This window comes from Mobula birostris, chromosome 1, assembly GCF_030028105.1.
Source record: "Mobula birostris isolate sMobBir1 chromosome 1, sMobBir1.hap1, whole genome shotgun sequence".
Taxonomy (NCBI): Eukaryota; Metazoa; Chordata; class Chondrichthyes; order Myliobatiformes; family Myliobatidae; genus Mobula; species Mobula birostris.
In genome coordinates this window covers 112035962-112061092 of record NC_092370.1, presented here as the reverse complement: position 1 = coordinate 112061092, position 25131 = coordinate 112035962, and the positions used below count along the sequence as shown (strand labels likewise).

General features: G+C 40.8%; 1 protein-coding gene across 4 annotated transcripts in view; it reads right to left on the bottom strand.

Moving 5' to 3' along the window:
• Window positions 1–25131, bottom strand: part of nbeal2 (neurobeachin-like 2) — a 226019-nt gene that overhangs the window by 127006 nt on the left and 73882 nt on the right. For 3 of the 4 annotated variants that reach the window (XM_072260272.1, XM_072260291.1, XM_072260281.1), the window contains exons 2-3: window positions 17680–17774; window positions 15137–15298 (exon numbers count right to left, since the gene is read on the bottom strand). In XM_072260272.1, coding sequence (XP_072116373.1) covers window positions 15137–15298; window positions 17680–17774 — 257 coding nt within the window. Of the gene's footprint in view, window positions 1–14977; window positions 15117–15136; window positions 15299–17679; window positions 17775–25131 lie in introns of those variants that run through there. The other variant, XM_072260298.1, reaches the window with a different exon arrangement.

The following is a 25131-nucleotide window of genomic DNA, read 5'->3' as shown; positions in this document are numbered from 1 at the left end:
AATATCAAAGGTAATTTTATTTTGAAAAGCTTTCTTGATGCACGTTAGAATGCTAATCCTGCTCAGCTTTATTAATTCAGTTGAAATTGAGCATACAGATTGTGCAGTCAACTACATACAACTGTTAATAAGCATGTTCTTAGTGGTCTTCTGTCACTGACTCAGAAAGTACAGGGATCAGGTTGTATTTCAGAGGCATGAACACAGAAAAATCTAAATTGAGATCTCACTGGAGTACTAAATACTGTGCGTACTACAATGTCAGAGCAGCCATCTGTAAACTGAAGTCACTTAGATGTATAAAGATGACACACTTTGCAGGCATTCCTTTTTGATATTCTGGTAAACACAAACCCATTCACAAACACAATGATAATAAATGGCCTTGTCATCATTATATTGTTATATCTGGGACCTTTGTGTGAAGCAGTTATGTTGTGTGATTGCTGTTTTCTGGTGTGCTTCTAGAGTTCTAAAAGTTCAAGTATTTAAATGGGGTTTTCATTGGGAAATAGTTTGAGAAGTCCTGGATCCTGGAGCAGATTATTTTCTATTCAACTTTCTGGTCTAGCTCAAAAAAATAGGAAAAATAACAAATCTCCTGAAAGAGGAATTTGAGTGCAAGGAAGGTTGTTGATAAGACAGGACATATTTGACAAAAGCAACATTAGAGTCATCGAATACTACAGCAAAGAAACCAGCCCTTCAGCCTGTCTAACCTGTGCCGATCTGATTTTCTGCCTAGTCCCATCTACGTGCACCTGGACAATAGCCCTCCACACCCCTCTCATCAATGCACCTATCTAAACTTCTCTTAAAAATTGCAATTGACACGGCATTCATCATCTCTGCTGGCAGCTCATTCCACACTCACATCATCAACCTTTGAATGAAGAAGTTCTGCCTCCGATTCCCCTGAAATAATTCTTAAATATTTCACCTTTCACCCTATAGTATGATTGCAGAATTCTGAGATAGGAATTGCAAATTAGTTTCTCCTCAGATCAAACTAAATAGGAAAATAGATCAGACACAGAGAAAGCCCGGATGGCAAATTGGATTTCAAAGAGCCTTTCCCAATGAAGCCAGAAAGCCTGAAGTTAAATGCCCCCTTGTGTGCTTCCATAATTTTGGAAGTACTCCGAAAACTGGTGTGGATCAGTGAAAAAGGCTAGATAGAGGAATTAGAAGGTTGGTGTTTCATAATTAAGGAAGGAATAGGACACTTTATTCAACAGGTAGTCATGAAGGATCTCAATGATCTTTGTCAACTGCACTGTCCCCAATCCACAGCTACATTCCAGGAAATAAACAGACAACTGTACGTGTGGGGGGAAGCAGCTGTGGGTTATTTTGTGAAGGGGTTACAACAAAATGGATGGGTAATCAGGCCCTTCAATATTACTCAATCTTCCCTCCTGCCAATATCTATAAGCTAATGTCAATGTGGTTTTCATATGAATAATTGCTATTTTCCTCTCCGCAGAGCAGTAAACACTGCTTTTTTGACTTGAATGATGGATGGATCTGAAAATAGGTTGTTGATTCTCTAACGTAGAGATGTGTCCTTTTAACAAGAGGCTGCCCAGGGGTGTGATGTCCAAATGTGAAGCAATGTATCTTCCCTCCATGTTGCCAATGTCACCTCCAAATACCTCACCTTCCTGCTTTGATAGAAACATAGAAAGCCTACAGCATAATACAGGCCCTTCGGCCCACAAAGCTGTGCCGAACATGTCCTTACCTGAGAAATTACCTAGGGTTACCCATAGCCCTCTATCTTTCTGAGCTCCATATACTTATCCAGGAGTATCTTAAAAGACCCTATCGTATCCGCCTCCACCTCTGTCATTAGCAGCCCATTCCATGCACTCACCATTCTACGTAAAAAACTTACTCCTGATATCTCCTCTGTACCTACTTCCAAGCACCTTAAAACTGTGCCCTCTTGTGTTGACCATTTCAGCCCTGGGAAAAAGCCTCTGACTATCCACATGATCAATGCCTCTCGTCATCCTATACACCTCTATCAGGTCACCTCTCGTCCTCCGTCGCTCCAAGGAGAAAAAGCCGAGTTCACTCAACCTATTCTCATAAGGCATGCTCCCCATTCCAGACAACATCCTTGTAAATCTCCTCTGCACCCTTTCTATGGTTTCCACATCCTTCCTATAGTGAGGCGACCAGAACTGAGCACAGTACTCCAAGTGGGGTCTGACCAGGGTCCTATATAGCTGCAACATTACCTCTCAGCTCCTAAACTCAACCCTATGATTGGTGAAGGCCAATGCACCATAAGCTTTCTTAACCACAGAGTCAACCTGCACAGCAGCCTTGAGTGTCCTATGTGTTGAAACTATCCTGAATCTGGTATACCATCTACACGAAACCAAGACTATCAGCAAAAGTCAGAGACTTTGTCATTCTAAGGCAAGTGACTCACTTTTGTCTCCCCATGGATCCTCCATCACTGAAAGGGCACAGGCAAAACACATGAGAGTAAACTTTCCACTTATATATTACTAAACAAAAACTTGACATCAACCAAAACAAAACTGCTTGCTTGAACATTCCATTTCCTCCACCATCTCAGAAAACATCACCACAATTTAACAAAGTATTTTTGAAAGAATCTCCAAACTGTTAACTTCCAACATCTGAAAAGACAAAGGCATGAAACACAACGGCAACATTTTTTCCTCATCACACTGCTTTCCGCCTTTGAAAAAAAAATGAGGGAATGGTGGTAGACATTATCTACATGCACCTTAAAAAGTCTTTGACAAGGCCGCACATAGTAGACTGCTCTGAAAGATGAGCTGGTATATGATCCTGGGTGAGCTAACCAATTGGATACAGAAATCGGTGAGACAGAAAAGGTCAGAGGGTGATATTGGAGGGTTGATATTTAGGTTGGAGGCCTACCTCCAGAGCTGTGCTACAGAGATTGATACTGGGTCCTCTGTTGCTTTGTCATATTTCTTAACAATTTGGATGGAGATGTAAATGCACGATTAGCAAGTTTACAGATGGCACTGAAATTGGTTTAGTGGACAGTGAAGAAGGTTGTCTAAGGTTACCACCGCATTTAGATCAAATGGGAAAATAGGGCAAGGAATGGCAAATGGTATTAACTCATACAGGTGTGAAGTCTTGCATTTTGGGAAATTAACCCTGGAAGGAGATACACAATTCATTACAGGACCATGGAGACTACTGTAGAACAGAGAGACAAGAGGCTATAGATCGGGGGTGGCCAATTTTCAGATGTGCCATACAACTCTTGTACCCCCACAATTCTTGTAAAAATATGTTAATATAGAACTCGTGCGTGAAAAAAATCGCATCTGAACTCATGCGTGAAAAAATTGACGCGTGGAATGTGAAAGGTTGGTCACCCCTGCTATAGATGAAAGTGGACAAAGTGGTGAAGAGGGTGTATGACACACTTTTATTCACTGGACAGGACAGTGAGTACAAGAGTTGGGACATCGCGTCACAACTATACAAGACGTTGGTGAGAATACACCACTTCCCATCACCTGGGTGTAAAACGAATGGGATTAAACTGGAGAAGTGCAGAAAAAAAAACACAAGTATGTTGCTGGGACTTGAGTTACAAGGAGGGATTGGATAGGATAAGACTGATTTCCCAGGAGTGAAGGAGGTTGAGCAGTGCCCCTTATGGAAATTTATAAAATCATGAGAGGCAAAAATAATGTGGATATTCACAGTCTAATTACCAGGGTAGGGGAAAGGTTTATGGTAAGAGGGGAAAGATTTAAAAGGGACTTGAGAAGTAGTTCTTTTCCCCACAGAGTGTGGTGGATGTGTGTGTATATATATTTCTGTGCTGTGTAACTATTACATGCTAACATGTGACAAAGTTACAGGCAGTTATTTCAGTTTGCTGATTGGCTTCCTCTGTTGGTTTGACCTCTGCAGCTGTGTACTTGTCTCCGACGCTGTGCTCACTTCAGGAAAGGAACAACTGACAATCATTTGACTTGTTCCTGGGACTCTTGGACAGCTGGCAACTAGATTCATCAGGAACAGATTAATCAGATATTACTTCAGCTGTTTACCAGTATGTCACTTGCTGTGACCCTTCGAGTATGAGTATCTCTTTTTTTTTATTAATTTTTTTATGAGTTTCTACAATACAACAAAAAAACCATGAGCAAAAAAGAGATTTATACAGTGCAAGACAAACATGTCTAATATATAATTCATAACAGTAAAGATAAAGCACCCAAAATAAAATCATATAAAGTTAGTATCGTCCCCACCCTCCCACTGCACAACTCCAAGCCAACCATTTCAATGTAAAGAAAAATTAAACAGAGTTTTTGTCACCACAGAGCTGTAAATATATAAAAACGTATATTGTCTACAACCTAAACTGTAATATATTTCACATGAAAAAAACTGTAAAACTGTAAAACTTAACCAGAAAAAAAAAGCTGAAAGTAAGGGAATAAAACACAGAAAAAAAGGATAAACCTTTAATCTAAAGAGGAATTATGAAAATATTCAAGAAAAGGTCCCCACACCTTATGGAACTTTATGTCCGAATTAAGAAGTGAATAATGAATCTTTTCAAAGTCTAAACAGGACATAATGTCTCTAAGCCATTGAGTATTGAGTGGGTGGGGCAACATCTCTCCACCTAAGAAGAACTAAACGTCTAGCCAAAAGAGAGGCAAAAGATAATGTTCGACATTTATTCGGACTCAAATACATGTCAACTTCACCCGAGGTGCCAAAAAGAATAATCAAAGGGTTAGGTTCGAAATGGCAATTAAGAATATGGGATAAAGTTAAAAAGACTTCTCTCCAAAATTTCTCCAAACTAGGACAAGCCCAATACATATGGATAAGAGAAGCCTCACCCCCTTTACACTTGTCACAAAAAGGACTAATATAAGGTTGTACATAGGGCTCGTATGTCTAAGACTAAAATCTGCAATAATTTAGTTTTAGACATACGAGACCTATGTACAACCCTGAACTGCAAAAGACAGTGGTGAGCGCATAAAGAGGTTGAATTAACTGAATTAAGAATTGAATCCCAAACCTCGTTGGACAGAGAAATATTTAAATCATGCTCCCAGGCAGTTCTAATTTTATCAAAGGGGGCATGCCTCAAGGTCGCTAACTTATCACGAATAGTAGATATTAAACCTTTACCCACTGGATTTATACAAAGAAACAAGTCCACAATGTTTTTTTCAGGCATCTCAGGAAAGTTTGGTACTAAGGGGTTAACAAAATGTCTAATTTGAGGATATCTAAAAAAAAAATGAGTATTAGGTAGGTTAAACTTTGCAGACAGTTGTTGAAAAGTTGCAAAATGATTATCTATGAAAAGGTCTTCAAAGCGCCTAATGCTCTTTCTGTACCAGACATGAGATGTTAAGTCTTGCATAGAAGGTTGGAAAAGATGGTTATGTAAAATAGGACTAGAGAGAGAGAGAGAGAAACCATGAAGACCATAATATTTTCTGAACTGAGCCCATATTCTCAGAGTATGTCTAAAGAGAGGATTAACAATTAGTTTAGGCAAATGACAATGAAGTGCAGATCCAAGAAATGCGGAAATGGAGAAACCCTTATTAGAGTTGAACTCCATTGCCACTCATTTCGGGTAGTCAGACTGATTATAAAAGAAAGACCAAAAAATACGACGACGTATATTGGCTGCCCAGTAATACAAGTGAAAATTAGGCAAGGCCACGCCAGCTTCCCTTTTAGGTTTTTGAAGGTGAACTTTATTAAGTCTGGAGTGTTTGCCCTTCCATAAATAGGATGAAGTAATAGAATCTAACGAATCAAAAAAAACTTTAGAAATAAAAATTGGTAAAGATTGGAATAAGTATAAAAATTTAGGAAGGATATACATTTTAACAACATGAATTCGACCTACCAGAGACATGGACGGGGTGACCAGTGTGCCAAACTCTGCTTTGTATGATTTAAAAGATTAGTGACATTTTCTCGAAAAAGACGTTTGAAGTTCCTTGTTACTGTAATAGCGAGGTAAGTAAATTGATTATTTACTACTTTAAAAGGGAGGTTATGAAATTCTAATATTTGTGCTTCTCTGTTAATTGGGAAAAGTTCACTCTTATGTAAATTAAGTTTGTATCTGGAAAGTTGGCTAAATTTATTAAGAAGTGAAAATATTGGGGGTAAGGAGGTAGTTGGATTTGATATAAAAAGTAAAAGATCGTTAGCATAAAGAGAAACTTTATGCTCCACACGAACACCCCCTCTGAATCCCTGTCAATCCAGCACAGCTACGAAATGCAATCGCCAGTGGCTCTATGGCCAGATCAAAAAGTAAGGGACTTAAAGCGCACCCTTGTCGGGTGCCACGTTTAAGGTTAAAGGGTTGGGATTGCTGAGAGTTGGTCAAAACAGAAGCAATGGGGTATGAATATAGCAATTTAATCCATGTAATAAAATTTTTTCCAAAATCAAATTTTTCAAAATCAAAGATAGTTCCACTCCACACGATCAAATGTTTTCTCCGCATTAAGAGAGATTACACATTCAGGAGTCCCAGTTGAAGGTGAATACAAGATATTAAATAGACACTGTATATTAAAAAAAGGGAGGCGATTTTTAATAAAACCAGTTCGATCTTCAGAGATAATTGAGGATACAATGTTCTCCAATCTACGAGCCAAAACTTTAGCCAAAATTTTAACATCAGCATTTAACAAAGAAATCAGCCTATACGAAGAATACTCTATTGGGTCTTTACCTTTTTTCTCTAAAAGAATGATACTTGCCTCATTAAATGATGCTGGTAATTTACCATGTTTAAACGAATTGGATAAAACTAAGATTAACTGAGGCAAGAGCAGTGAGGAAAACGATTTATAAAATTCTGCAGAGATCCCAGTATGAGCATCTCTGAGGAGAACCATCACTTTTACCAGTGGATTTGGGTGATTCTGAGATTCCATCGTAGAGTCTTATTTTCCCTCACAGGTTTAGTGACACTAATGCTTTCAGTCAAAATGGACTTTTGTTACTGTGAAACATTCCCTTCTTCAGTTGCTGCCTCTCTACTCTCTCCTCCAAGTGAAGCGGCAATGAGGTGGATCGTGCACGAAACTGAAGAAGCATCAAAGCCCTGCTGGTACAAAGCTAATTGCAGGGTGAGAAGAGAAATGGTACTGAACCATCAGGTAGCTAAAATAACCTTGGAACAGTTATTTCCTCAAGGGCTCTCTTCCCGCAGGGATCTCTGCAGACCCCTCGATAAGCTGGATGATTTTGTAGAATTGATAGATCATAGAGTTGCTCAGCATAGCAACAGGTCACAAGGCCCATAGTCTCTGTGTCAACTAGTGGACCTCCATCCATATTAATCCCAGCCGTCAGCACCTTGTGTGGCCCAAGTGCTTCAAGCGCCGTTCTGCACGCTTTGTAAGGAATGAAAGTGACTCTGCTTCCACCTCTCTCTCAGGCAGTGTATTCCAGCTACTCATCACTCTCTGTGTGTAAAAGGTTCCCCTCAGATCCCCTCTTACCCCTTAGCTCAGTCCTCCAGTTTTATCTATGTCAGGTACGATGACAACTTCCCCGCAGTCCACCCTATCTATACCCTTCATAATTTTCTCTACCTTAATCGCATCCCTTCTTAACCTCCTTGTCTCCAGGGAAAACAGACCTAGCTACTTCAATTGCTTTATGTAATTAAAATGTCCCATCCCTGGCAAAATCCTGTTGAACATCCTCTGCACCTTCTTTAGCACCATCCCATCCTTCCTACAGTGCGGTTACCAGAACTGCACACAGCTCTGCAGCTGACACCTCATCCATGCTATATAATGTTTGAGAATTATCTCCCTTTTTTTAAAATTCAGAGTAATGAAAGCCGGTACTGCATTTACCTTCTGAACTACAGTACATTGTCTTCCTGCACTGCCACCTTGAAGGATCTTTGCACTTGTTCTTTTGCTCCTCATAACTCATTTGGACCCATCTCATGGTGTACGTCCTAACCACATTACTATTCCCAAAATCAGTATACCTCATTATTCAGGATTGAATTCCACCTGCCATTTCTTAACCCATTTCACCAATAAGTTGTTATCATGATGTAGTCCAAGGCTATCCTCCACCACCATCAACATCTCCTCCAAGCTTTGTATCATCTGCAAAGTTATTAGAGGAAATGTTTGACGACATGACATTACAAAATCTCTCAATTAAAATAAAGTGAACGATGGCATTTTATATGACAGTAACTCCTCTGGTGTTCCATGCACAGCAGAGATTTATTAGAACACTTCAAATGGAGGTTGCTCAGGAGATTTAGTTTCCATACTGACGTGACCATGGCACGTTCACATCTGCATCATCCAATCATAAGACAATGGGCTATGTCAATAGGCCTGCATCAGACCAGTCATCAGACACCAGCCAAGTTATTTTGTCACTTAGCGCATCAAGTGTGGTTTTAGGCATATTTGTTCTGTCTATGAATAGTTAGGAGTCAGTCCTCACAACACCTAACAAGAGAACATCTCTTGTTAGAGAAAATCTGCGGATGCTGGAAATCCAAGCAACACACACAAAATGCTGGAGGAACTCAGCAGGCCAGGCAGCAACTATGGAAAAAAGTGCAGTCAATGTTTCGGGCTGAGACCCTTCATCAGGACTGGAGAAAAAAATACCAGGGGTAAAGTTAAGCCCTCAGCTTTTAACTCTACTCATTTTCTTTTTCTCCAGTCCTGCTGAAGGGTCTCAGCCTGAAACGTCAGCTGTTTACTCTTTTCCATAGATGCTGCCTGGTCTGCTGAGTTCCTCCAGCATTTTGTGTGCGTTCCTCACAACACCAAGTTTGGTTCCTGTGACTGAAATGCCTCACCTGCCCATTTACTTCATCCCTTACTTCTATTCAGGGCCACCAAAAGTCCTTCCAGGTGAGGCAACACTTCTTCCGTGAATCTGTTGGGATCGTCTATTGTATCTGGTGCTCCCAATGCAGCCTTCTCTACATTGGTGAGACCCGACGTAAATCGGGGGACCGCTTTGTTGAGCACCTCCACTCCATCTGCTTAAAGCAGAATATTCTGGTGGCCAACCATTTTAATTCCTATCCCCCCCCCCCCGCAATTCCTGTTCTGACATACCAGTCCATGGCCTCCTCTTTTGTCACGCTGAGGCCACTGCTTGGGTGGAGGAGCAACACCTCGTATTCCAACCCGATGGCATGAACATTGATTTCTCCTTCCAGTAATGATTTTCCACCTCTCCCTTCTCCCATTCCCCACTCTGGCCTCTTACCTCTTCTCCTCATTTACCTATCACCTCCCTCAGTGCCCCTCTTTCTTTCCTTTCACCCATGGTCCTCTCTCCTTTCCTATCAGGTTCCCTTTTCTGCAGCCCTGGCTTCACCCTTCATTTCTAGCTAGTCCTCCTTTCCCCTCCACCCACCTTTTTATTCTGGCATCTTTCCCCTTCCTTTCCAGTCCTGAAGAAGGGTCAGCCTGAAACATCAACTATATATTCATTTCAATAGATGCTGCCTGACCTGCTGAGTTCTTCCAGAATTGTGTGTGTGTGTGTCACTCTGGATTTCCAGCATCTGCAGAATCTCTTGTTTTACTAATTTTGGTTACCTGTGTTTCCTTTCCTCAGAAGCTTTTAGAACCTGTATTACTTTATACCAGCAAAGGTGGAACATTCAGAAGAGATTTATCAGTTACAGTACAGCTGTCCTAAATACTGTATATAATTCAATGGAACCACTGTCAGACTCAAAATAGCAAAATAAATTATGTCCTGAAGCTATTGAAATGGTATTGAATCATTCCCCGTTATGTCTGTTCTAAAGGGTGTACTTTTGAGTTCAGAGAGATTCTGCTGAGACTGTCTCCAGGAGAATGCCTGCCTGAATAAAGCCCTTTATGTCCACCAGGTGCAGTGTCTCCAATAACTCAGTTCCAAGTTACAACAGAATCACTGTGCTACCTTTGCACCACTTCAAGAAATCCACGTCATTTTTTGTCAAATGGTGATTGATAATTGGCTCATCAATGTGCACTAAAAATGGATTGAAATCAGATATTGATGTTGTCCCACAGCAGGAGGTCCCATCTGAAATATTGTGATGAATTCAGGCATTCAAAAGAATTACATGCAGATAAAATGCCATCTTTTTTTTTTACTGAGCTTTATGTTATTCAGTAAGTCGGGCAGAAGACATGAAGATTGATGGAGCTGTGGATAGTGTGGAGGATAGTTTTGGGCTGAAGGGTGATATCAGTGTCTTGCGGAAATAGGAAGAGTAAATGGACTTTAATCCTGTTTAATGTTTAACATTGGGAGCATTGATGAGGTTATGAATGATAGGGTCAAAAGAGTATTGAGTAATGGAGGGATTTTGTGCACAAGTCCAGTTTCTCCAGCATTTCCTGTTTCAGATTCCAAAATCTACAGTGATGTTAGATTTCTAAATAAAAGACATGGGATTTGGTAGGTGAATTTGCAATTGCAAGTTGCCCCTAGCATGCAGCTGAATGGTAGAATTTATTGGGTTGGGGTGGGGGGCGGTGGCAAGTTGATGGTAGTGTGGACTCAGCAGGTCATAAAAGGTCTAAGTTGGTTCCGTACAGCTCCAGCCATTTTCGGGGCTGCAGTATAATGATGTCTTAGATCATTTTGCTCTACACTGCTGGCAATCAACATACATGGACACCACTGCCTCAATTCTTCATCAATATTTGGCTAACACGTAGATTCCTTGGTGATGATTTTTATGTTGCTGGTTCCAGTGTCTGGCATGTAGTGAGTCAATAATAATTTACTCAAGTGTACATGGAATGACTACTCCATGTTCCTATTTTAAACATCCTTAATTAGTTGATAATTCAAGCCTACCATTACAGAAATTCTATAAAATCTCAAATGGATATTTGTCACTAGTTTATCCTTCCAAATGATATTCATAAACTTTCCTTAAATACATCTTTCTGAATTGCAAGCTCATTCGCTTTCACTGAAAAACACTGTCAAGTGTGAAAACTTATTAATGTGGGAGAACATCAGCCTGTGGAGTAAAACCTTCTGTAAAATCAACTTCTGATCTTGTTCCCCTTCTTGTCTGTCATCACCAATCACCCACCAATGTAGTCCATCTAGGAGGAGCTCAAGACAGCAAGTCATTGCAGCTTGCCATAGACTTTCAAACTTGTCAAGAGTCTAAAGACAGATGTTGTTTCACCCTAAGGGTAAATGACTGATCTGCATGTCATACTTATCCTTTTCCAGAATAGAACACTCTGCAACTACATAAATATGCATCTCTTCTAGGAATCATAACTCGGCTTAGAGGCCTGTTGGCTCACACTACCGTTTGTAATAGAGATGTTACTGAAGATAAAATTTGTGTTATCAGTGGTTGTAGGACTGTACAGATTCACTTTCTGATAACTTGTAAGACACGTGTTTCCCTGTGCTGTTACCATGAGGGATCTTGGTGAGAAACATTAATATTTCCTCTCTCCCAATTAATGCAACTTGATTTGCCGAAGCCTCCAGCATTACAGTTTCGATTTTCAGACCTGCATTTTTGACTCCTACTCTACATGATACGCACCTAAGACTACACTCTTGTTAATTATTTATTAGAGATATAGTGCAACAATATTCCAGCCCAACAATCTGCCTTGCACAGCAACCCATCTATTTAAACACTAGCATAATAACAGGATTTACAATGACCAATTAGCCTATTAACTGGTACATCTTTTGGACTGTGTGAGGAAACTGGAGCACCTGGAGGAAACCCACGCAGTCACAGGGAGAATGTACAAACAATGCTGGAACTGAAATCTGAATTCTGTCGCCCAAGCTGTAATAGCACTGTGCTACCTGCTACAATATTGTGGCACCCCTCCTGCCTATGTTGTGCTTACGAGCTATTGCTATTTCTTCTTCTTTTGAAATAAACATAAACTTTTTAAAGAATAGTTGGGTTACAAATGATTGCTGGTAAACTCTGTTTCTAGACTGAAGTTGTCTTTTGATTCGGGTCATGTTACATTTGCCACAGCCAAAGAACGGAATTCCCTGGAAACCTTGATTTCAGGGAAGTTGTAATTCAGCATTCCATATCAGATGATAGGATTTTTTGTGCCTAATTGCTTCATCTGGATCCTTTCATCTCAGAGCTCACATAAAATTGTTTCTAACTGCACAATCCAAGAAGTCTTCACAGTTACAGTACCTCGATAGGATTTTGTGTGTGATGGTTTCTCTCAGCTTTTGATTACATGTGGCAAACTTATAACTCTTTGCTTAGCTCAAATTGCTGTGGGTTGAAATCTGCTTTCAACTTCTGAATTACCTCTGCAAGTGAGATATCTACCACTTTCTGCAGAACTGCTAGGTTAGCAAGTGTGTGACACACTTCAGAGTCCATTTCATTGTTATGTTGCTTGTCTTCCTTTTCATCAAGGTCCCATTTAATGGCTACACATTACAAGCACCATCTCAAGAACATTACTGGCTTTGAAATCGGAGGTCTTGAGTTTAATGGCAGAGTGCTAAATGAATTGATCTAATCCAGGAGACCTCAGCAATAAGAGTTTATGGTGGGGAGATTAATCCTTCAGGGCCAGTTTTCTAATGCAGAGTCTATGAAGCAAGATCACTTCTCCTAGGGGCTTGATATGGACTTTAAAAAAATAACTTATCCAATCTCACCACCAACTGTAACAAAACCCAAGACATATTTTGTGCACTTTTTTTTATTCCTACTTACAATACCCATTACAGGATGCAGTATCTTCAAATAAGATTGCTTACTTCATTGAATGTTTACAAGGAAGCTTGAGATGAAAAACCTTTTTGAGCATAACTTCAATCATACTTGTGGGTTGTTCTTAATGGAAATGATGATAACCCAACTAGACCAATGGGAAATTGTGATCTGATCAAATACTTATTTTTAATTTGCATTGATCTTCATATTCAACTCCATTTTTAAAAAGTCTTCAGTAATTAAGCAACCAATGCCACCCTAAAGCAGGACCTGACAGCACTGAGGGCCAGGCAGACAAGTGCCAGCTCAACATCCAAGTCAGAACTAACAAATATTATCTCTTGTCAGGCAAAGCACCTGAAATCCACCAACCCACTGATGTTAAACCAACACTCCCAATATTTGACATTTACCACTTGGGAAAATATTCTGACTATCCACCCCATTCTACCTCTCATAATCTTATATATGCTGTAGTGATGTTGCTTCGCAGCCTCTGATGCTCCTGAGAAAACCATCTCAGTTTATTCCGCCACTCCATATAATTAATGTTATCTAATCCAGACACCATCCTGATAAACCTTTCCTGTGCCTCTGCAAAGCTTCTATATCCTTCTGGTAATACTGCAACCAGAACTGGACACTTCTCCAAATGCGGCTGAAACAAAGTTTGTACACAGCTGCAACCTGACATGCCAAGTTTCACACTCAGTATCCTTATCTAAGAAGGCAGGCATGCCATATGACCTTTTTTTAAAAAAACTACTTGGGTTGCAACTTTCAGGGAGCTATGGACCTGCATTTCATGTTGCTAATTAGACAACATACAGATCATGCAGATCATTTATTTAGATTAAGATCAGAGGCCCCTTTTAGCCCTCATGTTTCCCTGCTGAAGTTCTTTCCAGCTTCCTTTATACTCTTCAGGGACCTTATCTGATTTTAGCTCTCTAAACTTTACATATGGTTCCCTATGTTTTTGACTAAACTTACAGCAGTTCTTGTTATCCAAGGTCCCTGAACCTTGCCATTGTCAGCACAAGGACTGCAGTAGTAATCCTTACCACCTCCACTTAGGAACTAGGAAAATTGGCAGTAAATTTCAGGCAGCGATTCTGAAACCAGCCTTTAGATAGAACTGCAGATTAGTTCCAGAGTTTTGCATCCAAGCTGAGAGTTCATTTTATTATTCAGTGAATCTCAGTAATGGTAAACATGTGTGACTGTTGAGCTAGTCTCAATGCCTACCAAATCTAGTACAATTTCTGTGCCCCACAGCAGCAATTTCTGAGTTCTCTATAATTCAATAGTACTGTCCCAGCCTATATATATATAGGATTCTGGTTAAAATGCTCTTGGTCCCTCAGTTAATTTGGGACGACGCTTAAAGAAAACAAAAATCTGAACATAGCTGGGATTCCCTTTGTTTATTTGGAATACTATGCCACGTAATTGGGACTGGAGACTGCTGTTAAACCGTTTTTAAACAGGCATTACTGTGCTTAGAATGATAAGTTTTTAAATAGCATCAGTTGAGTGCGTTTGTTTTCAAAAAGCAGTGACTTCTGTCACTGACAGCTGGTGTTAGAAGTAAGCAGTAAGAGAATTCAGGATTGTTTTGCTCATTGTAGTTTAAGCATTCAGGCTTTAGGAAGTTAGATAATGGCTGGGAGTGAAAATGAAACGATTTCACTACATCAAGTTAGAAGCTATGGAGAATTAAGGTATCAGCAGTCATCCTGAACGTTACAATGAAAATGAAGATTTGGAGGATGCAATTGTCGACAACATTATATCATGTACACTAGGTGTCTGCGATGATTTTGTTCATTTACAATCAAAAGAATGCGGCATAGTTGAATTCCTCCCTTCGTAAATATTAAGAACTAATAGCACTGTTTCATAGGGCTGAAATAGCATTGATTGTGTTCAAATTTGTTTTGTATTTCATTTAAATACATCATTTGTTACTTAGTTGGTCTTTTTTATACCTTTTTAACTATTTTCATGAAACTTCAGCTAATTGGGGATAAATGTACGGCACCTGATGAGCCCCAATTAACTGGAATCCACTGTATTTACTAACGAACACTGAAAAAACAATTTAATCAGTCTTTTATCTGATCTGTATATGTAGGTCCATTCCTCTATTTAAGGGCAGTTTGAGGAGACACTTTGCTCAACTTTCACCTTATTTCAATTCATGGAGAAGATTTTGATGCAGATTTTCATCTTTTCTTTTGCTTGGCTGCCAAAATATTTCATAGCTCAATCCTTGGCTGAAAAACAAATTAACCAAAATCCAAAAAAGCAAAGGATAATTTAGATAATGATGATAATAGCATGCACCTGCAGATTATAATGAGGAACTTTATCAGGAGGAGTGCTTGTCCAAGGCCTGCCTCAGCCTCCTCAGTCGATAATCTCTGTACACATTGACTCAATTGATGGCTCAGAACTTGCAACACATTGCCTGGCAACAGTGGAATCTCTGCAGTCATCTCTTCAGGCCTAGAAGTAACAAGAAAATACAGAGGATTGAAACCATAGCAACGAAACATAAATCAGATCAGGCCTTGAGCAAGAAACTTGTGCTGGCCTCCCCTTCTATGAAGCGAAACGTGATATAATTAATGTGTTTCTTTTAAAGCACTTCAGAGGTTCCACAACTGCTTATTTTTTAAAAAGTAAACATACTACACAGCTACTCTTGCAGTCATAAATGCAAAATAAGAGCAAGCTCCAACTAAGTATTTTCTCAGAATACTGAGCTGGAATACACAAGCCCTTATAAAGGTCACCTCAAATCTCTTCTAACCTGTTTTTATTGATTAAGCTGTGTCATTTGACACTTATTCTCCCAAATTAGTTCTTAGCACTCTCTAAAAATTTAAGACAATTTAACAAGGCACCCAAGTGCAGTATTGAGGAAGAATTGTACCATTGGGGTGAAATATTTTCTGCGTGATGTCAAACTAAACCTCCATCTACTGTCTCAGCTGGATTCAAAAAGTTCCCGTATTATTTTGAAACTGAATGGTGAAGTTATACCTGCTACCCCACCTATTTTTATCATTAATAAATAGGTCTGATTGGATCTTGCTGTGTGCAATCTGGTCACCATTTTTATTACAACTCCAAAGGACTCATTGGCTTTTCATTGGGAATGGCCTGAGGTAATGAAAGGTGGAGTGTAAATTTAAAAGTCACTTTAATTGAATATTTGAGGGGAGACAAGTTGTGAATGAGGTGAGGGTCGGAAACTTCCAAAAAAAGAACACCAGGAAAACCAGAAGCAAATGTCTGGCATTTGAGAAGGGATATTAATGCAAGCCTGCTCTCTTGGTTTTAGTGACCTTTGCATACCTTCTCGCAGCTTTAGAAGAGGATGTGACAAACAAAATACAGCAAATGCAAGAACAAAATAAGATTCAGAATTTCAATTTATAGGACTGGTGTTAAATACCGGGACAAGAAGACTTATGACCATCATTCCAAATTGAGCAGCTTGTTCTTTGTCATTTTTAGTTAGAACGACTGTATGGGAGACCTGGAATTCTGTGGCTACAGATCTGAGGTAGGACTTAGTTCCCATATGCACTCACTCCATGGCAACCCATGTCCACCCAGGTCCTCAGGGCTCACTAATATCTGGCTTTCAGCCCAGAAATTCCACAGTATCGGTGGGCATGGTTCTATTTAACTTTGAGGTACAGTACACATAGGCACCAGTTTACCCCAAGAACATTAGGATGTAATGGTGGCAAATGAAGATCTGTCACTGTGCAGCTCTGGGTTACATGAAAGATATACAAGACATCTAGACAGTCATTTAGGTAGGCAAGGTATAAAGGAATATGGAGCCTAGAGTCTCCAGAATGGCCAGAAAAGTTGGTGTGGACATGACATGATGAGTCAAAGGGGCTGTTTATGTGCTGTTCGGTTGTAGGACTACAGGTGGGTCACCATATAACACTTCAGCAACTTTATGGCAAGTGTAGGTTTCTCACTGGGATTAACTATAATTGCAAGGTGCTCTTCTAAAGATCTGTTACAGGCCGATGGGTTTTGATTACTTGTGGAATGATCGTCCTTTCCCCATCCATCTCCAGCTTTAATTTTATTAGTGGCAGAAACCTATCCACACACAAGATGCTGGTGGAACTCTGCAGGTCAGGCAGCATCTAAGGGAATCAATAAAGAGTCGATGTTTTGGGCTGAGACCCTTCATCAGGACTGGAGAGGAAGGGGTGGTGGGGGCGGGGGGAGATGCCAGAATTTGAGCTTGAGGAATTGCTAGGTAAAGCAAAGTGACTACTACAGGTGTATAGGGACGAAAAACATCCTGACTTTTGATCTCCTCACCTCCCATCAAGAGGAAGATGTGAACAACAAACTTTTTTTAAATAAACAAAATATAAAGTGTTATACTTTTTTCTGAAGGACTTGGAATGTTGCCTTTAGGAGTTTACATTTGCTTGAGGTAAACTCCTAGTGACTGTTGATTTTGATTGGAGCAGTGAGCAGGCAGTGAGAACAAAGGCAACATAACTGCACACAGATCATTTTAGTCACGTGTGGTACAAATGCAATATATTTTTCATAAGGGTCTCTAGGAAGTAGATTGGATTGTAAAGCTAGTCCACTTTACAGAAAGGTATTGTGCTTCCAAGCTGGAAAATACTTGCAATCCGTCCTGTTATTCATTAATTGTAAATGTGGGTGACTTTGTCTGTGGCTCTTAAAATAATACAATTTTGAAAAAATCTGAAACTACGTAGTCCTTTTGTATTTGGGTTGCTGACTCTGTTCTGGGGAAAGAGGCTCTGCTACTTTGAAAGTGTTGCTGCATTCACAAAATGGGGAGAAATGCAATACACGTGGTGAATTACCTTCGCTGAAGTGGCTCAAAGGAGCTGATGTCAATAATTCGCTCAAAGGATGTGACAAAAGCTTCAAGCCATTGCTGAAGATAGTGAGGATCCTTCTGTAAATAAAGAGCAAGAATGATTAATTCCAGCAAATCCTCAAGGCTTTGAATCTCACTCAGAATTTTGAGTGGACCTCATACAGAAAGCAGGTCACTAAACTGCAAGCTTTCCTCTCTAGAAAGACCCCTGGCATCAGTCTATTTTGTTGCTGTCAAATTTTTGTTTGCAGTGGAACTTGATCATTTGACATCGTCTTGCTTGCCCACTGGCCTTTGTGTTGCAGGGCTTTTTCGGGATTTTCATTTTAAATTCGCCATTCCACTCAATCGATACTATTTAGCTGGCCTGGGTACATGCAAAAGAATAATCACAATGTTCTTGAGTTTCTGGGCCAAGGAACTGTCTGGATTCACAAAGAGCAAAGGCAGTATCCAGATGCAATGACACTTCACTTAAACTCTTTTTGTTGCCCTCAAGAGCAGAACACACAACGCTACCCCACAACAAAAGGGAAAGTACTGCAGCTATTTGTTAGATCATTGTTGAATTTCAAAGCCATCCACACCATTTCCTTCTGGATATTTTTGTTAATAATAACAATAATTGGCCATACTCGCCTGCAATAGCTAGAGATATTTTTGCAACCTCATTTGTAATATTTTCCTGATAAATAGGCTGTGGTGAATTCTAGCCATTTACATGATTTCCAAAAATCACTTCTGCTAAATTATAGAGCCCATTTTGCTTTAACCACAATCTCTTATTTCTGAATTTCTGGGTCAATATTATCAGTATTTAATAATTTTTTTGTAGTTAAGGAAATTAATTTAACATGTTTAAAAAAAGAATAAATGATATCCTATAATGATCTAGCACTGGACATAAATATTTTCGATTTAAATCTAGGATACCGATTGTCATAGAGCACTGCTGGCAGCCATCTTGCCAAGGTTGGATACAGTTGAGAAGAGTCACAAATGTCCATTCATCACTTATACTTAAATTTACCTGTTTATGTTGGTTCTCGCTTCTGATCAGGGAGTTGTCTCCACCTCCAGAATCAGAATCAGGTTTACTGTCACCAGCATATGTTGTGAAATTTGTTAACTTAGCAGTAGCAGTACAATGCAATATACGATAAATATAGAAAAAAAAAGAATTACGATAAGTTTACTTATATTAAATAGTTACATTAAAAATAATACTGCAAAAACAGAAATGATAAAAAAGCGAGGTAGTGTCCATGGGTTTAATGTCCATTTAGAAATTGGATGGCAGAGGGGAAGAAGCTGTACCTGAATCGCTGAGTGTGTGCCTTTAGGCTTCTGTACCTCCTTCCTGACAGTAACAATGAGAAAGGGGCATGTGCTGGGTGATGGGGGTCCGTAATAATGGACATCGCCTTTCTGAGGCACCACTCCTTGAAGATGTCTTGGATACTATGGAGGCTAGTACCCATGATGGAGCTGACTAATTTCTCTAGAAGTTTGAGTGACATGAAGATATCTCCATATTCTGCTGAGATACCTGCACTAATACCTGCCCTAATATCTCTAGAAGTTTGAGTGACATGAAGATATCTCCATATTCTGCTGAGATACCTGCACTCCTCTTAATCTGGCCACTTATATTACTCTTCAGATTTGGTGAATAGGCCTTTTGTGGAGAAGCCTCCAAATTTTCCCTGAAGCCTCATCATGATTCATGCTTTGCTCTAAACTGTTTAAAAACTGCCTCTTGATTAATTTCTTAGTCATCTGCTCACACTGATCCCCATGAATGATCATATTCTTGGGTTGATTTGGTCTATAGTAAAGGCAAGGCAATAGAAGTAAACGTTCTATGTTTTTAAATGAAGTAATTGAACCAGTTAGATGTGAGTACATCATCTGCATTCTATGGCACAAAACCTCTAACCTCATTCCGCTGTTCAAAGCATACTCACGCCCACTCCTCTACTCACATTTTTCATTTTCACTGCACTTTTTTGTCCTTGCATCCACTAACTGCTACCACAATCCCCTCCTCTAGTTCTAGTGCACTTGGTAATTAGTTAATCAACTTATAAATTCTTACAAAATTAACTTCCAGAACATTAATTAACTTGCTACTTAATGCACTTACCCTCACTGACTGCATTGTGCCCACTGTGGAAACAAGTACAAAAACCAAGACACCCTGCGCAGTTAACCGTTACTGAACCGTTTCTGTTATAAACAACAGAAATACATCTACTCCAAGAGATGGAGAGTTAGAAACATCCCTGGACCGAGTACGACTGCTATTCCAGCAGATGCTGCATCTCTGAAGTAAAAACAGAGAATGCAAGAAACCCTCAGCAGGTCAGATCGCAGCTGTGGAAAGAGAAACACGTCATGTTTCAGGTCTAGGCGCCTTCATCAGAACTGGGTAAGAGAGAAAAAGAAGTTTGTTTTCAGTAGCCAAGAATTTGGGGGAGGGACAATTAGAACAAGAAGAATATTTCTGATAGGCTGTGACCAAGTGAGTTAATAGGAGCAGTCAGGTCGAGTAGCATGCTACTACTTTGTGTAATATGTTGTTAATAGCAAAGCTGTGGGATGTGTCCTGCAAGCCAGGACATATTCATAGAAGTAGAAAAACAGCTCAGATAAAGATAAGTGGAAATGGCCAGTTCTGATCCAGACAGAAAGAAAGAGCATTAACTAAAGTCAGAGACTTGATAAATCTAGAAGCTATACAGCAAAGGACACAGGCTCCACCTTCTCCCATGGCGGAGGGGTCATGGGCCTTCTGCCCTCTGCTGTGGTCTTGAGCAATTATTCAACATCTCAATTGCCATGTTGCTCTGTGGAGAATTCCAGGACATAGATATCCTGAGCTTTCAGCGGCTCCTCTTTCTGATATGATCAATGGGCATTTCTTTGGAAAATCTCTGCTTTGCTCCATTCTCCTCCCCATTTCTTATTTTGCACCTCATGTGCACCTTCCACCTGGTAAGGTCCTAAACCACCCCTTCAAACACAATCAATGTCAATGTTATGTTTGTGGTACTGAGAAGCCACACACAGGAGACGGAAAGTTGAGTTGCAGCTGTTTACTTTGCATGTAAGCCATCTACTCAGAATGTTCTGTCCCATTATGTTCAGTCCGTAATGCACAGGGAGGCTTGACAGCTACATGCAAGGTTCAAAATATACAAAACATACATATTCTTTCTCTCTTATTTTAAATGCTTCTCTCCCTTCCCATATATAGACTGAACATTCAATGGTGTAATCATCAAATTCAACCAACAATTAAAAAAACATTTATTTTCTAAACTAGGAAAGAGTGTCTCTATTCCCAGATACTCTGGGGAATTATTCTGCTCCATATGCTAAGGGATAGTCACTAAACTAGAGATTCAATCTGACTGGAGGCTGCCAGTTCCTGTGAGGGTATCAACAACTTGAGGAGGACGCCAAAGTCATTTCATCTCTTGGTGGTGTATGTATAGATCTTGGCTTGGGTACTCCACTGCTATCAGGGGGCAACCCCCCCCCCCAGAAAACACAGGTTATGTGGGAGAACTGGCTGTGTCATTTGATCTTAATGGAGGCTCTGCAGTCAATTTTTCAGAATCCTGTCCCATTTCTACAGTAGGATCTGGATTGGGCAGTTTGTGTTGGTTTTCAGTTGCGTCAGAAGTGGGCAACAGCTGATCAACATGCCTTCTCCAGATGCTGTGGTAACTAGTTTCTGCTGTGTATGACACAGGACCAGTTTGTGCCACCACCATTCCAGGTATCCACTTTGTTCCATAGATGCACTTCAGGGCAAGCACTCTCTCTCCTGCTGTACTGAGTTTTGGCACATCCTTTTTGCTTGGGTTTTCTGTTCATTTAGCAAAATCTGCTTTGCATTTGGGGGTCTAAGCAGGTCAAGCTGGATGCAAAGCTGTCTGTTCATCAGTGCAGTGACTGGAGCAATTCAGCCAGTGGCGTCAGGCACGTTGTGGTATGTCAGCAAGGAAGTGTGAAGATGCAGGTTAAGAGATTCACTTCCCACTAAAATCTTGAGAGATTGTTTCATTGTTTGTACAAGTCGTTCAGCAAGGCCATTAGTGGCTGGATGAAATGGTGCTGACTTGATGTGCTGAATACTGTCAGCTTCTGTAAATGCCTTGAACTCTTCAGACTGTATTTGTGCACCATTGTCACTTAACAAGCTGTTGAGGAAGCACAAAATGGCTAAAGGTGGGACATTGTTCCTCAATACTTTTTCCTCAGATGTAAAGCTCTTCATGATGGCAAACTCAGGTCATTTGCTGTGTGTGTCCACTATGACCGAGGACACGTGGCCCTCTACAGGTCCTGCAAAATCCATGTGAATCCTCTGCCATGCTTCTTCAGGCCATTCCCATGGATGCAAAGGAACAAATCGAGGAATATTTCTCACTCGCTGACAACGTGGGCATGCTTTGGCCTTCCCTTTGATGGCTACATCCAGTCCTGGCCACCATAAGTAGATGCACTATGCCACAATGTCCAGCATGTAGCTTGTCAAGCATTGCTTTCTAATGGTGGAGGAATGACAACACGGTAGGCCCACAGCAAACAGCCTGATTGGACTGTCAGCTCCTTCCATTGAGCCATCGAGCCTGATAAGGTGTCAATTCTACGGTTGGCTCTCCTATCTATTCATAAGTTAACCATGTACCCTACTTTAGATAGAACAGGGTCAATATGGGCATGCTTCCAGACTTGCACTGCAGTTATCAGAGCTTTAAGTATTTCCTTCAAGTAAAAGCTCTCTTTTGGGGATGGCTCTGGAGCAGAAACAGTTAAGGGAAGCCTGGATAGTCCACAGCATTCGAATGGTGCTCAGACCTCCGTGCTTTATATTGTACCTATGTGCAGACAGTAACAGAACCCAGTGTGGCATTTGACTAGCAGCCAGGGCGATGATCTGTCGGTAGTGTAGGTCATCAACTGAAGAGGAATTAATGGAATTTCGTAACTCCAAAGACAACTGCGAGTGCTCCTGCTCAATCTGGGCATGGTGGCTTTCTGCCTTGCTTAATGTCCTTGGTGCGAAAGTGACTGGACGCTCTTCACCTGACGGCATAATGTGTGCGATAACTGCCGTGACGCTGCGTGATGCATCGCAGGCCAACTGCATGGGCAATGACAGGAAGAAGTGTGTGGGTGCTTCAGATTATGACAAAGCTGTTTCGACCTTTTTAAAAGCCTCTTCACAGCGATCTGTCCACTGCCAGCATGGTGATTTATTTAAAATCTCATGGAGTGGTTTCATGCTAGCTAAGTTAGGAACAAACTTTGTGTAGAATGTTCGTAGTCCTAAGAAAGATTTTAATCGACCTGCATTCTGTGGTGATGGAGCCTCCATGATTGACTTCTCCTTTGATGGTGCCTTGTGAAGTCATACATTGTCAATGGAGTGCACTGAGGATGGATCAAGTGAAGGTTGGACGTACTCACACCTGTCCGTCAGGACCCTTAGCCCATATTCCTTGAGTCTTTGCAGTGAGGCATCCAGGTTTTGTAGGTACTCATGCTCATTTTCCCAGTAATGAGCAACTCATCCAAATAACATTGCACCCCTATCAACCTGCTCAAGATCTGGCCCATTGCTCACTGGAAAAGTGCAGGAGCCGAGCTGATACCAAATGGTCAGTACTGAACATTACTTTGTGAGTTACTATGGTCAACATTTCCTGTGATTCTGGTTCCACATGCATCTCTAAGTACACTTGACACAAGTCAATCTTGCTAAAAGTCTGGCTAATCCTGCAAAAAGTTTATTAATGAGGGGGAAGAGGGTATTGTTCAACCGCAAGAACTGGGTTAATGGTCACATTGAAGTCTCCACAAAGCCTGAAAGATCCAACCCTTTTTAAGACAGGAAGCACTGGAGTTGCCCGTTTGCTTACACACATTGGTCCAGACTAGGGTATTGGAACCACTCTTTCAAAATCAGCCTCTTCCTTTGGTTTGAGGGCATATCGAGCTGGTCTTTCCTGAAGGCATTTGGGTGTTGTGTTGGATTTAGCAGCCAGCTTAACAGAGATTTCTTTCATTCTGCCCAAATCTCTGTTGAATATTTCTGTGTGTTTCTTCAATACCTCTTGTAGACCAGTGCTCCCAATAATCAAGTGCACTTCGTGTGAGTAGACTTTGAGCTGCTTCAGCCATGAGCGGTGCAGAAGAGCTGGGTAACAGTGGAAGTTTCTTTCTCTGTTTGTTCATCTTCACTGTAACATGTACTACTCCCCTCATTGGAACAACCTCACCAGTGTAACTCTTTAAAGTCAACTTTGCCCGTTCTGGGTTGAGATGCTACAATTTCTCCTTGTAAACGAGCTCTGACACCAGCGATCCTGCAGTACCCATGTCCACCTGCATCCTCACCATAGCCCCATCATAGGAAGGAGGAGAAGATGGCGGCGTGACGCAGCGCGCGCGGCCATTCCGAATGATATCGATATGTGTTAACTAGGGGGCCGTGCACAATCCTGATTTGATGGAGACAGCCGTGAGAAGCACGGAGGAACACCTGGAGAAACTTCTGAAATGCCTGTTTCGCTGCCGCTGCTACTGTGCAATCAAGAATCTCCGAAGGGGAAGGCCCCAAATCCTCGGCTTTGCCTATTGCCTGTTGCCGGGGCTGGGATCGAAGCGCTCGGCAGAGATGGTGCTTGGTGCTCAGTGTCGGAGAGCTGGTCGGAGGCTCGGAGTTTTCGGACGGACTCGGAGTCGGACTATGGTCGGATGCTTCCAGTATGCTGCATCGGCAAGTTTGCAGCGCTGGAGGTTCACTGTCTGCATGAGATGATGGGATTTTCGAGAGACTTTGAGACTTTTACCATGCCCATGGTCTGTTCTTATCAAATTACGGTATTGCTTTAGACTATTGCAACTATATGTTATAATTATGTGGTTTTTGTCAGTTTTTCAGCTGGTTTGTCATGTGTTTCTGTGATATCATTCTAGGAAAAACATTGTATAATTTCTTAATGCATGCATTACTAAATGACAATAAAAGACTGCGTGTCCTCATAATCTAATCTAATCTAGCCGCAGGGTCACCCAATAGCTGTTTTTGTGTTCTGAAACAGATAAAACACGCAAAGCTTCTTCAACCAGAGTGATGGTCACTCAGTCCATCTTCAGTACACTCCATCTTGTTCACGTTGTCTTTTCACTTTCACAGGCGTGTTCAATATATCCCCTTTTTGCCAATCTAAATCCGTATTCCAGCATTCTTTTCTTGAATACCCTGTTTTGCCACAATGGTAACACTGATTGCTAATAGGCGTCTTATTCCTAAAGTCAGTAGAAACTTTATGAACCTGGGAAGACTTAACAGCTGTGCTTCTTTAGTTGTCAGCTCCATTGCCTCCAGTAACGTCAGTCTGTCTTCTGCAAGCAA